Source organism: Phasianus colchicus, chromosome Z (genome assembly GCF_987193195.1).
Source record: "Phasianus colchicus chromosome Z, bPhaCol1.hap1.1, whole genome shotgun sequence".
NCBI lineage: Eukaryota > Metazoa > Chordata > Aves > Galliformes > Phasianidae > Phasianus > Phasianus colchicus.
In genome coordinates this window covers 27,252,741-27,267,827 of record NC_143476.1, presented here as the reverse complement: position 1 = coordinate 27,267,827, position 15,087 = coordinate 27,252,741, and the positions used below count along the sequence as shown (strand labels likewise).

General features: G+C 40.0%; 1 protein-coding gene across 1 annotated transcript; it reads right to left on the bottom strand.

The window, feature by feature from the left end:
* Positions 1–14,440, bottom strand: LOC116236589 (endoplasmic reticulum aminopeptidase 1). The gene is made up of 18 exons (XM_031605298.2): positions 13,748–14,440; positions 12,795–12,933; positions 11,506–11,640; positions 10,818–10,938; positions 10,307–10,461; positions 9,642–9,755; positions 8,697–8,828; positions 8,041–8,172; positions 7,805–7,888; positions 7,279–7,439; positions 6,716–6,795; positions 6,267–6,450; positions 4,764–4,920; positions 4,490–4,674; positions 3,612–3,773; positions 2,893–3,033; positions 2,701–2,782; positions 1–1,572 (listed from the first exon to the last, which is right to left on the bottom strand). The coding sequence occupies exons 1-18, from the start codon at positions 14,227–14,229 to the stop codon at positions 1,426–1,428; spliced, it is 2,793 nt and encodes a 930-aa protein (XP_031461158.2). The 5' UTR covers positions 14,230–14,440; the 3' UTR covers positions 1–1,425.
* Positions 14,441–15,087: the final 647 nt, after the last annotated feature.

Genomic DNA, 15,087 nt, shown 5'->3' with positions numbered 1-15,087 from the left:
AGCAATATTAATTCCTTTAATTCCTTCTTACAATAGCAAAAACAAAAAACAAAAATCCAAAACACACACAAAAAAAAAACACCCCACACATGGAAATGAAGTACTTTAACCAGAACTGTGTAAATTTTTTTATTATTATTACTATAATCAACTTTTCAGTTTGCTCTGAAGACTTTTTAAAGGAAGCAGCTGTCAACCATACCTGAAATACTGGGTCTTAGCTCCTTATAGTTGTTATAAATTGCTGCAAGTCATCCAGGTATCCCAGCCCAAAGTAAGCTACATTTTGGTGCAGCTCTATACCTGGCTGCTACATCAGCAGCAGTACGCCTGTAAAGTACTGCAGTAGCCTAGTGAAGTTCCACTGGCAGTAGAAGCCAAGAACCGAACCTTAGTTGTTCATCAGAAAGTAAAACTTCCAAGTCCATTTCAAGTATTAAGCTGAAAAAATTCCCTAACTTTGGTACACATGGTGCACATCCTGTTCTGAATTGTTTCCCTCACTGAGTGATGAGGTACAAGATTCCTTACATATGAATGGATAAAGCAAGCGAAAAGAAACAGTATTTTATACAGGATTGAGATTTGGCCTTTCTAAAGACTTTCTGAACTCTAATTGTAGGTTTCCACTTTTGGAGCAGGTTTTATTCCTAGTAGACTGGAAAGTGAGCAAGGCACACCTGAAAGCTTATGATTAATTCCAGCTTGTGCATTTATCCGTATGTTTCAGTCTTTGTTAAGAGGTTTCTGTCTGTGTCAGCCAGTATTGAAATACAGACAGGTCAGAACAACAGAGAAAATAAAAAGCTGTGGGATTACAGGCATGCTTATCAGGAGCAAGAAATCAAGTGATCTTAGGCACCTATGGCAATCAGTTGGGTTTCTTTAATATTAATATTTGAATTGAAGGGTTTTTGTAGGTAAGCAGAGAAGGTTGTTCACTACTATGTATTAAAAAAATATATATAACAAAAATAAAAACACCTCTAAGATTTCAACTCATGTTTCTTAAGAAATGTCTTCTTGATAATATTCATCAACTATCTGAGCAAATACCTTACAATCCTTATTGTCATCTTAGAGCTAATAAATAAAGGTCATTTCAAATGAATATCTGTCCATTTAACCATCAATGAGTATTTATAGCAGTAGCTGCACTTCAGTTAGTTGTACAAGGGATCATTAAAAGTAAAATTTCCAGCTAAAACAAACTGTTTAATCATCTTAAACTCAGATTCACACACACAAAATACGCATGCTCCTTTCCATGATGTGACTTAAAAATACAAAAATATTTTCAGTCAGCAGCAGAAGGCTGAGAGCTCCCTCCAGAAGAATGAATGTCTCAGGCTTAGCTTTCCCTCCAGCCCTGTATTTTCAGTGCCTTTCAATTATTTCTAACAAATATAAACAAGCTATCCTAATTTATGGCTGGTTCTTTTGCAGCCACATTTTGATTTCCTCAAAATATCTATCCATCCACTCTATGTTGTCCTCAATGGTTTCAATGGCTTGCTGGATACAACGAAGCTGTGCACTTTTTTCCTCCAGAGAACTGAAGAATTCTTTTACCTGTTTATTAAAAAAAAAAAAAGTGAAAGAGTAGCAAATGAATGAAGAGGCAGCGGCATCTCCTACTTTCATACCAAGAAATTTGTGGTATTTGACCTGACAACCATCTGACACAAAAAATTATCTTAGAAGTTTCATTACTGCTCTATCCAATAAGCTGATGAAGACTACATTTAAAATTAATTATTAAAAAACAATCCAGATGCAAGGAACGTAGTGCTTTGTGGGAGAAATCTGTCCTTTGCTCATTCAACAAACTGCTGTGGTCATTGAAACTGTTGCACCTGCATCAAGGACAGCTATGTCAGCACAGACTTTCACCACAGAAAACATTAAGTGTTGATGATAAAATATTCAAAGAAGATTTTTCTACGTGGAGAGGTACATGCCTCCTTCCAGTTTTCTACCAGGAAAAAAAAATAAATAAATAAATCTAAACCCTGCAGATCGTCAAGGGAGATGCAGCCACATCTCTGGGCAGTGCACAGAAACATCCCTGCAGTCTGTGGCAGTGCCCACACCTACAGGCACATTCACAGAGTTCATTTGGATCTAAGAGGGCTGAGAACCAAGTAAAAAACAAGTACTTCTCCTTGTGTTCTTTCATTTTGGATTTATTCTGGTCATATTATTTCTGCCTGTATTTTGCTCTAAATCAGGAAATCTTAAACTGGCAGCAGCAGAGACAGCTTCTGAAAAGAAAGTACCAGGGGTTCAATTTTGAGGTCCTTGTAGGACTATGAGTCTGCACACTGCCCAGTCTTGATATTTTTTTTTTTTTGATGCTGACAAAGATGGTGGAATAAGTGAACAAAATGATTACCATTTATGACATATTCGCCCATCACTGCTCAGTGAAAAACCTCCTTTTTTTTTCTTCAGTACTTTTCAGAGGGATGCTGTAAGCTCTTGAGTGTACACATTTATACTCTACATCCAATTCCTGTGCCTAAACAAAGCCCATCCTTCTCCTTGTCACCAGCTTAACGCTCTGCCTTAAGCAATCCAACTCCATTGCTGTAATCTTTTCCAAGGAAAATACTGGATATTATTTTGACAATTCATAACTACTCATGTTTTTAAGATATTAAAATTTCATCCAAACATTTATTCCAGTGAACGGCTTACCTGTGCAAGCTGTGGCCTTGTTGAGTACTGATTTGTCACTCCAGTGACAATGCCTGCTATGGATGATGAACCGAGTTCAAATCTAGCAAAAAGAATAACCTACACTCAGAGAGCATGTTATTATTTTGTAGGAAATAGTGTTTTAATGTATGATTGGGTGCAGACAGGAGTGAAACAACTTCAGTTCCTTACTTTTCAATGAGTTTCTCCCAGTTCTCCCTTAAGAAGGTCCAAGCGAGATGATAGCCAGATGGATTTCTGGCAACAGACACAATAATGTATGGAAAATCCTGAGTTTTTATGATGTCACCACGCAGACCTTCCTCCATTAGCCTAAGAATTAGTAACAGAAATTGAAGTTGTTTAGACCAGTAGATAATAATGACAAATGATTACTCCCCTCAGTATTTTCTCCTATTGTATTCCCTAAAGGTCCTGACACATCATTTCTTCGTGGTGACTCTGAACTTTTTATGGTGTATATCCACCTCTCCATTAATATTACTTTCACAAGTACAGTTACTTGATAGACCTGCATCAAGCTTTTGTGTTTGAACACCTGAAAACTTCAATAGTGCTCAGCTCTCAAAAGCAGGAAAAAATCAGGTTTTGTAAGAAACATACAGCATATCTAGTTACAATCAAAGTAATTATGAAGGTAAAGAAGTGTCTATCAAGCAAAGAAAGGTATCAGAATAGCTTTACACTTTTACCCAATTCGCTACTGCAGATTGACTACTGGCACTAAAACCATGGAAGGGAGTGCTGCAGCCTCTTTCTGTATTAACTCCATAAAACATATCAGAAATCCTAAAATTAACAGCTGTGAAACATGGAGCAACTCTAGTTCCTGTTTCTGAACTGCAGTATCTTCCTTCTAATGCACATATCTTATGTAACACACTACTCACCACTGAAGTTTGTCTTTATTCCTGGTGAGGCTGAGAGCTGATGCAATTTTATCTTTGTCTACACTGAAGGAGTGGTGCTGGTATTTACTAAGAAGGAAATCCCAACCTTCAGATGTTTGTGCTCCAACGATATATACTGCCGTCTTCACATCTGCTGGCAGCCTACAGCAAATTGAAGATCAAGTTATACTCCATGTCACATCTAGGAATGTATGTAGGAAGACAGCCATGTCATGCTTCAGCTGGCGTAACAGACAATTTGTTAAGAAATATTGGTCCTTCATGGGTATTAGAAAGCAATGCCTGTTGCTGAGAAACAACTAAGTATATCACAGGCTGTATCATGGTGCTGTTCCTACCCTGGAAATGATTTCCTGAATTGCTGGACTCATTCTTTTTATTTTGTTTTTCTTCCTTATTTTGAATATTCTTTTCATAACTGTTTTGTATTTAGTCAGATACCAATGTGGTCATTTTTAGCCTGCCCAGAACAATCTCAGAGAAGCTTTCGAGGGTGTTTTAGAGAGTTCTTATGTCAGGATGAAAAATATAAATTAGGCCAAGTTCATGAATAGGAGCTACCTGTTCTTATATACGTAAAAGAGGGAATACATTCACACACAATTTTCACTTTTCAGAACATGTCTAACAAAAACAGTTGTGAAGTACCACATGACATCTGTAATGGTTTGGGTTTGTAATATTCAACAAAGTGTCAAAGAAGTGGAAGCTAAAACTTAAAAAATGAAACTAGACTCAGCTTTGGATTGCAAAAAAGATTGCAGTTGAACTCATAAATTAACGCTGCTATAATTAAACAAAATATCAAAAAAGACAGCCCTAGAAAAAGGAGTACTATTTACAAATACAAAACAGACCTTAAGGTTCCATTGGATTTCTGCCATTTTGAAAAATACTCTTCTGCTTTGTCCACGCAGGGCTGGTACCTGCGCACACATGCAAACATCAGCAGGGACTGCCGAAGCATTCTCTCAGACACTGAACCTTCATCACTCCAAAGCTGCTTGTCAATTAGGTCCTTAAATAGATTGACTATATAGTCCTAAAATAAGGCAATAATAAGTGTTTATGTAAAGCGCATTTTGTAGGGTACAAGCAGAGTTACGAAGTTGCAGACACTGAAAATATTACCTTCAGCTGTTTTTCTGTGTCATCCATCTCTCTCCGCTCCATGAGCTTATATATAGGAACCAGCTCATTCATACCTTGGAGTATGGGCATGATCTGTGTTTCCCGTTTCATGTATAAAGTTAAATCAAAAGCTTTAGAAATCGACAGTTTTTTTATTCTAAAGAGTAGAAAGGAGGGGATAAAACAATTTACAATTAAGCTCATAAGACAAACTTAAAAGCAGAATCACTCTCCTAGTCCATCATCTTACATTGGTATACTTGCACTATCACATCTGCATTGAAAATGACATGTTTTTGCCCCCTTTAATATCTACTTGCTTCTCTGTGAAACTTCATGCTGAGAATGTAACTTCTGATTCTCTTCTGGTCTAAAAAAACTCCATTTGAATTAGAGAATAAGAGATCTGTGCCCTACTTAATTGCCTTCTTGCTCATCAGCTGGACCAGGGAAATTGTAATTTAATTTCCATGCTTTCCTTTCTTAGACTTGAGAGAGAAAGGACAGCTACCTGTGGTGCAGGAGATACAAAGATTTGACAGCCCTAGTGAACATCAGAATTTCCATATAAATGGACTCCCAGCACGAGCTCACTTGCAAAAATTTCACTGAGAGATTTAAAAGGTTGCGTGAAGATCTGCTGACAGCACCTTGTGTCCTTCAAGAACACTTTAATCCGGGTTTTGAGTATTCACACCTACCTTCCTCAGGAGCTAAAATTATAGCAGAGATTGGTAGGACTATGAGCAAAACATTCAAAGAACACAGAGGTTTTATAAAACAGATGTGTTCCATTTTGACTGCAGACCTTAGCACAATGTTAGCAATGGATATTACCTTCTACTACTGCAGTAGTACTCTGCCAGATCCATGACTGAATACATTTTTTTCACCTCACCAGATGTGTGCCATGTTAGCATTCTCAATGTCTTCAGTGCTTAAGAGGGTAATAGTTAAAGGCAACCTAAGGAGACTTGGTGTGACATCATAGTAGAAAGAGTTACAGTGTCTTAAAAAAACCCCTCAGCTTGCAGAGAGCTCAACAGCTCCGTTTCATGGAGCTGTAAGTCTCATAATTTTGTCTGACAGACCTCACTACTACAATAAACAGGTCATTGCTAGGGATGGTACACATGTATATGCTCTGCTTCCTTGTGAAAACTAAGCTCTGAAGTTACAATTAAATACTGTATTTCACAGAGAACTCAGTTGCAAACCTGCCCTCTCAAAAGCAAGACTCAAACAGTAAGCTCCATGCTGTTGCAAACACATGAGGGACTGTTTGGAGCATGAGAATTACTATGTCCTCTGGTGTGTATTAAATATGTTTAGATAGAACCACCACAAATCCCGGGCTCACATAGCTATAAGCAAGTAGAGAACATGCTCTCAGACTGTTAAAAAGATGTAAGGAATATATATACATTATCAACGTTACTTCTTTAATGACATTCTTACAAATGCAGTGTTTGTCTGTTTTTTGTCTTGGAGAGAACATCTTACCTCACAAGCTGGAATATATTGTTAATAAGACTTGCTCTGTCATTGCTGCTAATCGCTGTATGATTCTCTCTTAAAAGGTTGATCAGACGATCCCATCCGTCATCTTCATAGTGCACAATGTAATAACCATTCATGTCCACATTGAATTTAACCCATTCAACTTCTTCTGGAAGGATAACGACATCTGCAAACATAAATATAACTCCTTTTTGTTAATTATTCAAATGCAGCCTAGGGTAAGACCCACAATTTGTTTCATTTCAGAAATTTGAACAGAATTCCAACATGGCTGAATACAGTAAGAGATTATTACAGTGATGTTATTGAGATGACACGAAAAAGTTTATTTTGCTGATCAATTCTGAAAACAAACAAACAAACAAAAAACCAGCAGAGCTAATAAGCTTTTGAACTTTGAATAAGTTAATCAAATTAGTCAAGGAAATTACCTGTTTTGGTTCTCATCAAAAATCTTTGAACAGTGTGAGATTTGCTGGTAATGTAGGTTAGTGGAATGTGCCACAAGTACCTATTGCAAAACAGAAGCACTTTGTTTAATGAAAAAGCTTTGCAAAACCTTCTCCAACTTAGCTCAGCCTAACAGCTGAGTACTATCTCCTACCTGCCAGATGACAGCCATGAGCTGCACTCACATCTGTTCATTTCAGTACAGACCCACATGCATCTAGCTAGTTTTAATTCTGCTTGCTTGGGAGATTAACAGGGAAGCTGCAACAGTAAGAACTTCCAAGCCTAGTTCCACTAGCACGTTCGCAGTGCAGGTTTACACAGCCCACCAAGGTGCCCAGCCCCTGCAGCAGCTGTTACTCCAACCAGGTACTCAGAGTCTCACCAACTGCACCTACTGCAGCAGTGGTGCTGGCATTGAGCTGCACAAAGACCTTCATCTCAGGCAGCATTCCTAAACAACAATAAAGGCTCTTACTGCATAGCTGTGTTTGCCACAGGAGAGTACTGTAGTCTGTGCCCCGAGATTACCCATTTTCTTTACCCATTTTCTGTGGGTGAAAGAGTATCCACTCCTTTCTTGTAGTGCTCCTGCTGCAGGTGGACATTCTTTCCTCTTACGGTGACAGTTACCAGGGGAAAACCTTTTTGCAGTGTCCAAGTGTCCATCATTGCCTTCACATCTAGAGTCTCTTTGGTCCAGTGCTGTTTGTTAGTGAGAGAAAAAGAAGGCATGTACGAAGAGGAGGAAGACAGATGGAGTACACTGACAGTGAAATAGACCTGAGTAGGTAAGTACTAAATAAAAGCTGCTGCAGATCTGTAAGCTCTGCATAGAAAAGTTTAGGATGGAACGTGGGATATCAATACATCTCTGGCTGATCTTCCTATGGACATTTTTACATAGTAACAACTCGTAGTGCAGTTTTCCAGTGAGCGCTGGGCACAGAAATAGGATTTATGTCTATACAGGTACCAATCCTACAGCACAGGATAGTAACATGAGAGGACAAATGAGTGTTAAATGTCAAACTTCCAAACACTATTGAGTAAAATACTAGGATGCTTACTGCATTTGAAGATGACTGTTGATTTCTTCTGCAAAAGCCATCACCCTGTAGTTCACTTTTTTCAGTACCTACTGTGGGACAAATCTGCAAAAGAGTTTCAGTCATCCGTTGATGTTATAGCTTTAAGTAGTGTTTGCAGTTTTCTTTAGTGTACAAGAAAAATAAATTACCAGTGAAAAGCTATGAAATTTGAAAAAAAAAAAAGAAAAAAAAAAGAGAATAAAAGAAATACTTGCATTTGTCAAACTGTCCCACAAATCTTCGTTCTTAGTATTCTGATAACTGTATTTCTGTAGGTACTGCACAAGTCCAGACTTAAACACATCTGCAGTCAGGAAGTCCCTCAACATATTTAATATACATGATCCCTGAAAAAAAAAAAAAAGATGTTTACAGACCCACTCATTAGACAGCAAAATGCTTCTTCTGGAAATTTTTCAGCATGCTACTCACCTAAATAGCACTATGGCTTTATTTGTCTCTGATTAAAAAACAACTGAGCTTTATGTATATTTAAGTCATAACTCTTAAAAATATACTGGTTTGAGTTAACCGTGTTATTATTTTTTTAATTACTATATAGAACGGGCACCATATAATGCTACAGTGAAAAATGCTGCTTGACTTAAGCATCTGAAATAACAGTTGAATGGTTTAAATTGATACAGAACAGAGAAGAGCAAATAAAACCTTCTCTTTTTAGACAGAAAAGGAAAACCACCATTTGAACTACATACACGTGCTTTGGACAAGGAATTAGGCAAGTTCATAAAAATGTGTACTAATGCCATGGCTCAGGGATGCCTTGTACAAAGGACTGGGATCAGTACATTAAAGCTGTAGTGTACCTTCAGTACAATTGAAAACAGAAGCGGTTAGTTACTTATTTTACCTTCTCATATGAAACTTCATCAAACATTTCTAAGATTTGAGCTGGATCCTCCACAGGAGTAGACACAGGATGGGATGAATTTAATGCATCCACTTCCATGGCATCAAAGCATCTTCTTAAGAAATAATCTTCCTAATGGGAGGCAGAAATGATTATTGCTACTACATTTTGCTCAGTGACTACTGAGTTCCTGTTAGTTCACATTACAGTCTATGCCACATCATCTTTATATCACACAAAGAAAGCAACGTACATCTTTCTTTTTATTGCAGAGCATTAGAAAAAAAACACTGACATGAACGTAAGAGATGCAAATTTCTTCTACCACTCTAAACAAACTTAGACTAGTTAGTGAGAGCTGAAAATAACCCCACAATAGCACATGCACACTCCAACATCTTTTTGATGACAAGAAGAACGGTCAGTAACCATTAAACAAAGAAAAAAACAAAATACAAGAAGAGCAACAAAACAAAAAAAATGCAACGGTGAATTTCTTCATCATCATTCCACTGTAATTTTATAGCAAAATCCTGCACAGATCTTTCCAGTACATCTCACTTTGGTGGAGCTATGCAAAATTGTAGAATCACTTATATTGGACCTGCGTTAAGCTGGTGGGAGGATCTCGGAGTCTTCACTAGGACTTAAGTCTGACTGTATGTGGCTAAGAGAAAGATAAAATCACTTTTTTTACACTTTTGAAAATATAAGTAACCTTAAGAAAGAAGAGTGTGCTTTCATTACAATCATTAACTTCCATCATCAGTTTCTGAAAAGAATTACACGTGATTCAATCAACTTTCCCACCCTTCAGAGATCAGACGATTCCTTCAAAGAGAAATTAAGAAGTGTTTCACAGCACAAAACTGCTTGGTCTTTACCATACAAATTAGTGGTCTTAGAAGGCAGATCTAAAATAAAAGTGCAGGAAATATCACTTACAACTCTCAGTTCTGGATGGGTGACGTTTACTGACAGGAGCTCCATGAACTTTGCAAACCCTTCATTTAACCACAGATCATTCCACCACTCCATGGTAACTAGGTTGCCAAACCACTGAAACAACAAAAACACCAAAGCCTGAAATTAAGTACCCAGCTTGTCACAAAAACTGCTGCTGACCTGCATGAAACTGAATTTATAATATTTTACTGAGTTTTAAGGAACATCTTTTTAGTAATATAGCTAGCTTCGGGCTCTTTTATTTGTTATTTTTTATGATAAAACTCTAAAGCACTGGTTTCCACTTCCATTCCCTGAAACCTTGTAAATAAAACAGGTTTGGTAGGAAAGCCACATATAAATATTTTCCAAACCTTCATGTATCTATATTCAGCCCTCACAGCTAATTGCAATGGTTGACAACGGTGCAAAGGCCCCAGTGTACTGCAGTTACCAAACAAAACACATTTAGCCTTCCATGTCTGTGCAGCCTGACTAGATTCTTTTACTGGAAATAGACCTCACTGTTCAGAGGAGAACACCCTCAGACTGGAGCAGCTATTTTCAGTTTGTAGTTCCAACATCCCCTCATCCACACAGAATCCACCAACCTTGACCACTCTGTGAGCCCATTCTGATACTTCATTGTTATTCCTAAATCTCACCTGGTGAGCCAGCTCATGGGCTATTACCATAGTAATCCAAAGCCTAGAGGATGCTGAGGACTTTTCAGGATCATACAGCAACGCAGATTCCCGGTATGTGGTCAACCCCCAGTTTTCCATAGCACCAGACTGGAAATCAGGAATAGCTGCTAAATCTAGAAAACAAAACAAAACATTGAAGTACTGCTAGGATTATTTTTATCCAGCTACCTGTTCATCCCACTTCACCACAGCACCCGCACAGGCACACATACCACATATATCACACATGCATCTAATGGGTTCCTTAAATGCAATAGCAAAAACATGCTTCAAAGAAGTTCTATACAGAATACAAGGATTTTCAGTTCATAGTGCAGCTTTTAAAACTACTCTTAAGCAAGGTGAGGAAGAAAGCATAGAACTCGTGAGCCAAAGTCAGCCCAGTCTTACACGAATTTCTAGTTCTATACTGTTTTTCTCTTTGTTCTTAAAAATATTATTATGATCAAATAGATTATTTAACGCTTACCTTGTTTTGGTAAGGGGTAGGGAATGCTGAAGTAGTCCTCATAAAAGTCTAGAAGTTTTACTGCTGCATCCAGTGCATAATGAGCCTGGTTGATCTTTTCTGGTACTGTGTATATGGAAATCTATAGCACACAAGCAAGCAGGATTTTAGTACCACCATCAAAACCTTATGCCATTTGTTCTTTAACACTGCTATTTGAATGACCATAAAAAGTGACTCTAGAGCAAAGAGTGCTCATAGAGCACTGTTCTTATGCAACAGTGGTTTTTAACAATCCAGAAAAAATATGATAAAAACTAGAAATACAAATTCTAACTTACTTCTGCAGCCAATACATCCCTACAAGACTTCTACAATTTCCACCCCCATCATGCTAGAGTTGTTCAAGCCACACAGATCTATTTTTCTCTTGATTTTCTAAGAAAACCTTATTTCCTTTTTCTCTTACATGTGACAACGTTACGCATGGTGTATATGTATAAAAAGCAAGCACATTACTAAAAGGTTTTGACACAATAATAGCTGCAAACTAATCATCCGATCATCTAATTACAAACCCTATTTCATTCTGTCTTTTCATTCACGTAAAACTTCAGGATGTTTAAATGCAATGATTTAACTGAAAAGTAAACTGTATGTTTCCATACAGATCTTCTTACAAAGCTCTTAGAAATTGAGAAAGATCTACCTTTACTCCATGATTGGTTACTTTGCTGATGGACTTAAAATCCGAAACAATAAAGGCCACAAGGTAAGTACTCATCTTGACACTGGTATCAAAATGGTCCTCAACAAGCCATGAAGCTATATTCACAGACTTCACCTAAAAAAAAAACAAGCACAGCACATCATTCATTGCTAGTACGCATGAGGACTCTCAGACCATACACTGCTGTGGGCTTTTTCAGTTTTATCGAGACTGCTTAAAAGACATATTGGAAAGAAGCAATTCCCATGGCTATCCTCCCCACGCAAAGAAAACACATACATACAAGTAATTTCACGCATAAGAAGTGAAACTAACAAGTTATTTCAACATTGCTAAAACTAGGTAAATAAAAATATGGTTGGCTGCTTCAATTTTCTTCAGTGTGTGGCAGTACATCCATCAAATTAAACTGTCTAAATCTAAACATCAATTATTATACATGAGAGAAATAAACTCCTTCAGACAATGATCAGCTGTCTGCAGGATTGATAACAAGAGGGGTTACCTGTTGGAGTTATCCATTTTTCCTCTTGGTTACATACAAGCCTAGCTAGATAACTTAGACTCACCAAATAAAGAAAAAAAAATAATCACTATTCTATCCATTTCTTTATGTGAGAACTGCTTCTTTAAAACCAATTTTCAAAATATTTCCTTTTTAGAGAGCTACACTGTGTGTGTACAGGGAGGTGATATTCCTTCCTCACAAACCAGGAACCAGCAATACAGAAGAACTTACAAAGAATCTCTCATGCAGAAATTAAGATCAGATGTGCAAAATGTAACTTACACTATTTATGCAGACATATTTGTAACTGCAAGAACATTCAGAGTCATTACAGGGTCCTGCACTTTCACTGAGATATTTCTGAAGGCCAAACTATCTCTTTTTTACATAAAAGGTCTTTTTTAGCAGGTAATTAAGGTAATACACAGGAATCATGTCATGTTGTATTCAGATGTATTTCGTTATTAACCTTCAAAATCTATGACAAAGATGGAAAGCATTTGGTGAATAAAATACAGGTTATGGAGGCTGCATCATGTTGAACATTCTCAAACCACTGCTTAGAAGCAGGAACGCACTGGATGCATAATGTTCTGCATTCCTTCTTAATCTTGTGTCAAAACTACTAGCAATAGCACACCGTCATAAAAGAAGGGAGGTAATGTTCAGGCCAAGCATTCCCATGCTTGGATGTTCTCATTTTACTTTCTTGATTTAATGACCACCAAGCAATTGCACAATGTTAAATGTATCTACCTACCAGTGGCATATTGGACAATGCAAGGTGATGTGGTTCCCTCCTAATCTTAACTGAAAACCTGGCTTTGAAGGCTGGCTCATCGAAACATGGGAAGGCCATTCTTGCAGATGTTGGCTCAAAATGAGTTGATGCAAGCACTCTAAGTAAAAAAAATAAGAAAGAAGGAGCTGTAGTCCACACATCTTCACATCCACAGGGTTTATCACCTTGATGTGGAAAAACCATGTAATTTCATACTAAGTTAATGACTCTAGGTACTATTACAATATTTTGCACTTTAACTCAAGAATTGCTCAAACTGTAGAGGGGAACTGAGGTGAGCAGGTGAAGTTTATTAAAAAACACCTTGGAAAGGATTGTAGAATAAGAGAAAACTTGCTATGAGCCCAACAAGTCGTTTGCTTTTTCCTCTCACCATGCCCAAGGGGAATCAATGGATATGTTGGTGGATCAAGGTCGGCTAAAGCTACAGTCAAAACCTTATAGATTAGGAGTAAATCATTTACTCAGAGGGCAGTGAGGCCGTGGCACAGCTGCCCAGAGAAGCTGTGGTGCTCAAGGCCAGGTTGGATGGGGCCCTGGGCAGCTGAGCTGCTGGGGGGCAGCCTTGCCTATGGCATGGGGTTGTGGCTGGGAGGAACTTGGAGGTCCCTTCCAACCCAATCCTTTCTATTGTTCTATAACTCTATGAACCACGTTGCCATCTGAAAAAAAAAAAAAAAAAGAAGAAGAAGAAGAAGAAGTCTCTCTGCATTGCACAATTTCTCAATTGCAATAGGAACCTCAAGAACGGTTTCTGGAAAATAAATAAATAATAATAAAAAAAATCCTAAAGCAGGCGATAACAAATTCTAAAGCCAGAGAAAATCAAAGAAATCATATTTAGTGTTCTAAGGGGGAAAACAAACAAACAAACAAACAAAAAACAAAACAAAAAACCAACCAGCAAATACCTGAGTTCTCCTTCCTGGGTCCTGTAGGTGCTTTTATAGAAGCCGTGGAAGGAGTCGGAGAGGTTCGCTGAGTACTGGATGCGGACGGTGTAGTTGTGCCCGGCGCACAGCGGCTCGGCGGCCAGCAGCGCCAGCTGCTCGCGGGGCGGGTGCCGCAGCAGCCTCACGTCCCGCACCGCGCAGGGGCTCCCGGCCCCCGCCTCGATGGCAGCCCCGGTGACGCGCAGGCGTTTGCCGTGCAGGACGACCGCCTTCGTCGGCTGCGCGACCGCGACGTCGATGTCCACGGTGCCGGTGAAAGTGAGCGTGGTGAGGTTGGGATGGATGAGGAGGTGGTAGTGCAGCGGGACGACGTGCCTGGGCAGCCTCACCTGGTCCCACGGAAACTGCGCGCTGCCGCCGCCGCTCTGGACATCGCTGGCACAGCACGCCACGCTCGCCAGCCCCAGCAGCAGCACCACCTCCCGGCCCGACGCCGCCATGGCTGACCGGCTGCCCGTGGCGACCACCCGCAGAAAGAAAGCAAGCTCCAAATCGGCGCCGTTCAGGACGCGGCCTCACTCCTCCGCGTACAGCTCCGAGGCGATGCCTGCGGCCTGCGGGCCCCGCGCGGCACTGCCTTCGCTTTCGCTTTCGCTTTTTAGGCGCCGCTCGCCGCGCCCATCGCGCCGCGGGGGGAGGGGGCGGCGCAGCGCGGCCGGACCGGGGCGGCTCCGCGGTGCCGACACCCGGAGGCCGCACGGCTGGTAGGGCTGCGGCTGCTGGAACCTGATACGCTTTCCTTTGCTGTTGAGTAGCTTCGTGATTAAAACAAAGCGTTTGCTGCCAAAGTGTACTGCTGTAAGTTGAGCGAGTGCTGTCGTGTATTTCAGCTGTTGCCTCGGAGCAGAATTGCTCCAAAAATCACAGAACGGCTGAAGTTGGCAGGACTGCTGGGTAAAGCTGTTCCAAGCTCTGCTCCAGCAGGGACACCCAGAGCAGGGTGCCCAGCACCATGTCCAAGTGGCTTCTGGACAGCTGCGAGGGAATCTCTGAGGCAGTCATAGAACAGTGTTTTGAGTTGGAAGAGCCCTCAAAGCCCACCCAGCCCCAATCCCATGCTGTGGGCAGGGCTGCCCCCCAGCAGCTCAGCTGCCCAGGGTCCCATCCAACCTGGCCTGGAGTGCCTCCAGGGATGGGGCACCACAGCTTCTCTGGGCAGCTGTGCCAGGGCCTCACTGCCCTCTGAGTAATGAATTTCCACCTAACATTTAGCCTAAATCTCCCTTATTTTAGCGTAAAACCATTCTGCCATGTCCTGTCCCTATTAGACCATGTAAAAAGTCAGTCCCCCTCTTTGT

What these genes read in the sequence shown, in the direction of transcription:
- LOC116236589 (XM_031605298.2), bottom strand. Translation starts at nt 14,229, where the DNA reads ATGGCGGCGTCGGGCCGGGAGGTGGTGCTGCTGCTGGGGCTGGCGAGC. An exon ending in CATTGTCCAATATGCCACTG is followed by an intron (nt 11,641 to 12,794) that starts GTAGGTAGATAC and finishes TTTTTTTTTTAG; the next exon opens with GTGAAGTCTGTGAATATAGC. An exon ending in AATATATTCCAGCTTGTGAG is followed by an intron (nt 4,921 to 6,266) that starts GTAAGATGTTCT and finishes TCTACTCTTTAG; the next exon opens with AATAAAAAAACTGTCGATTT.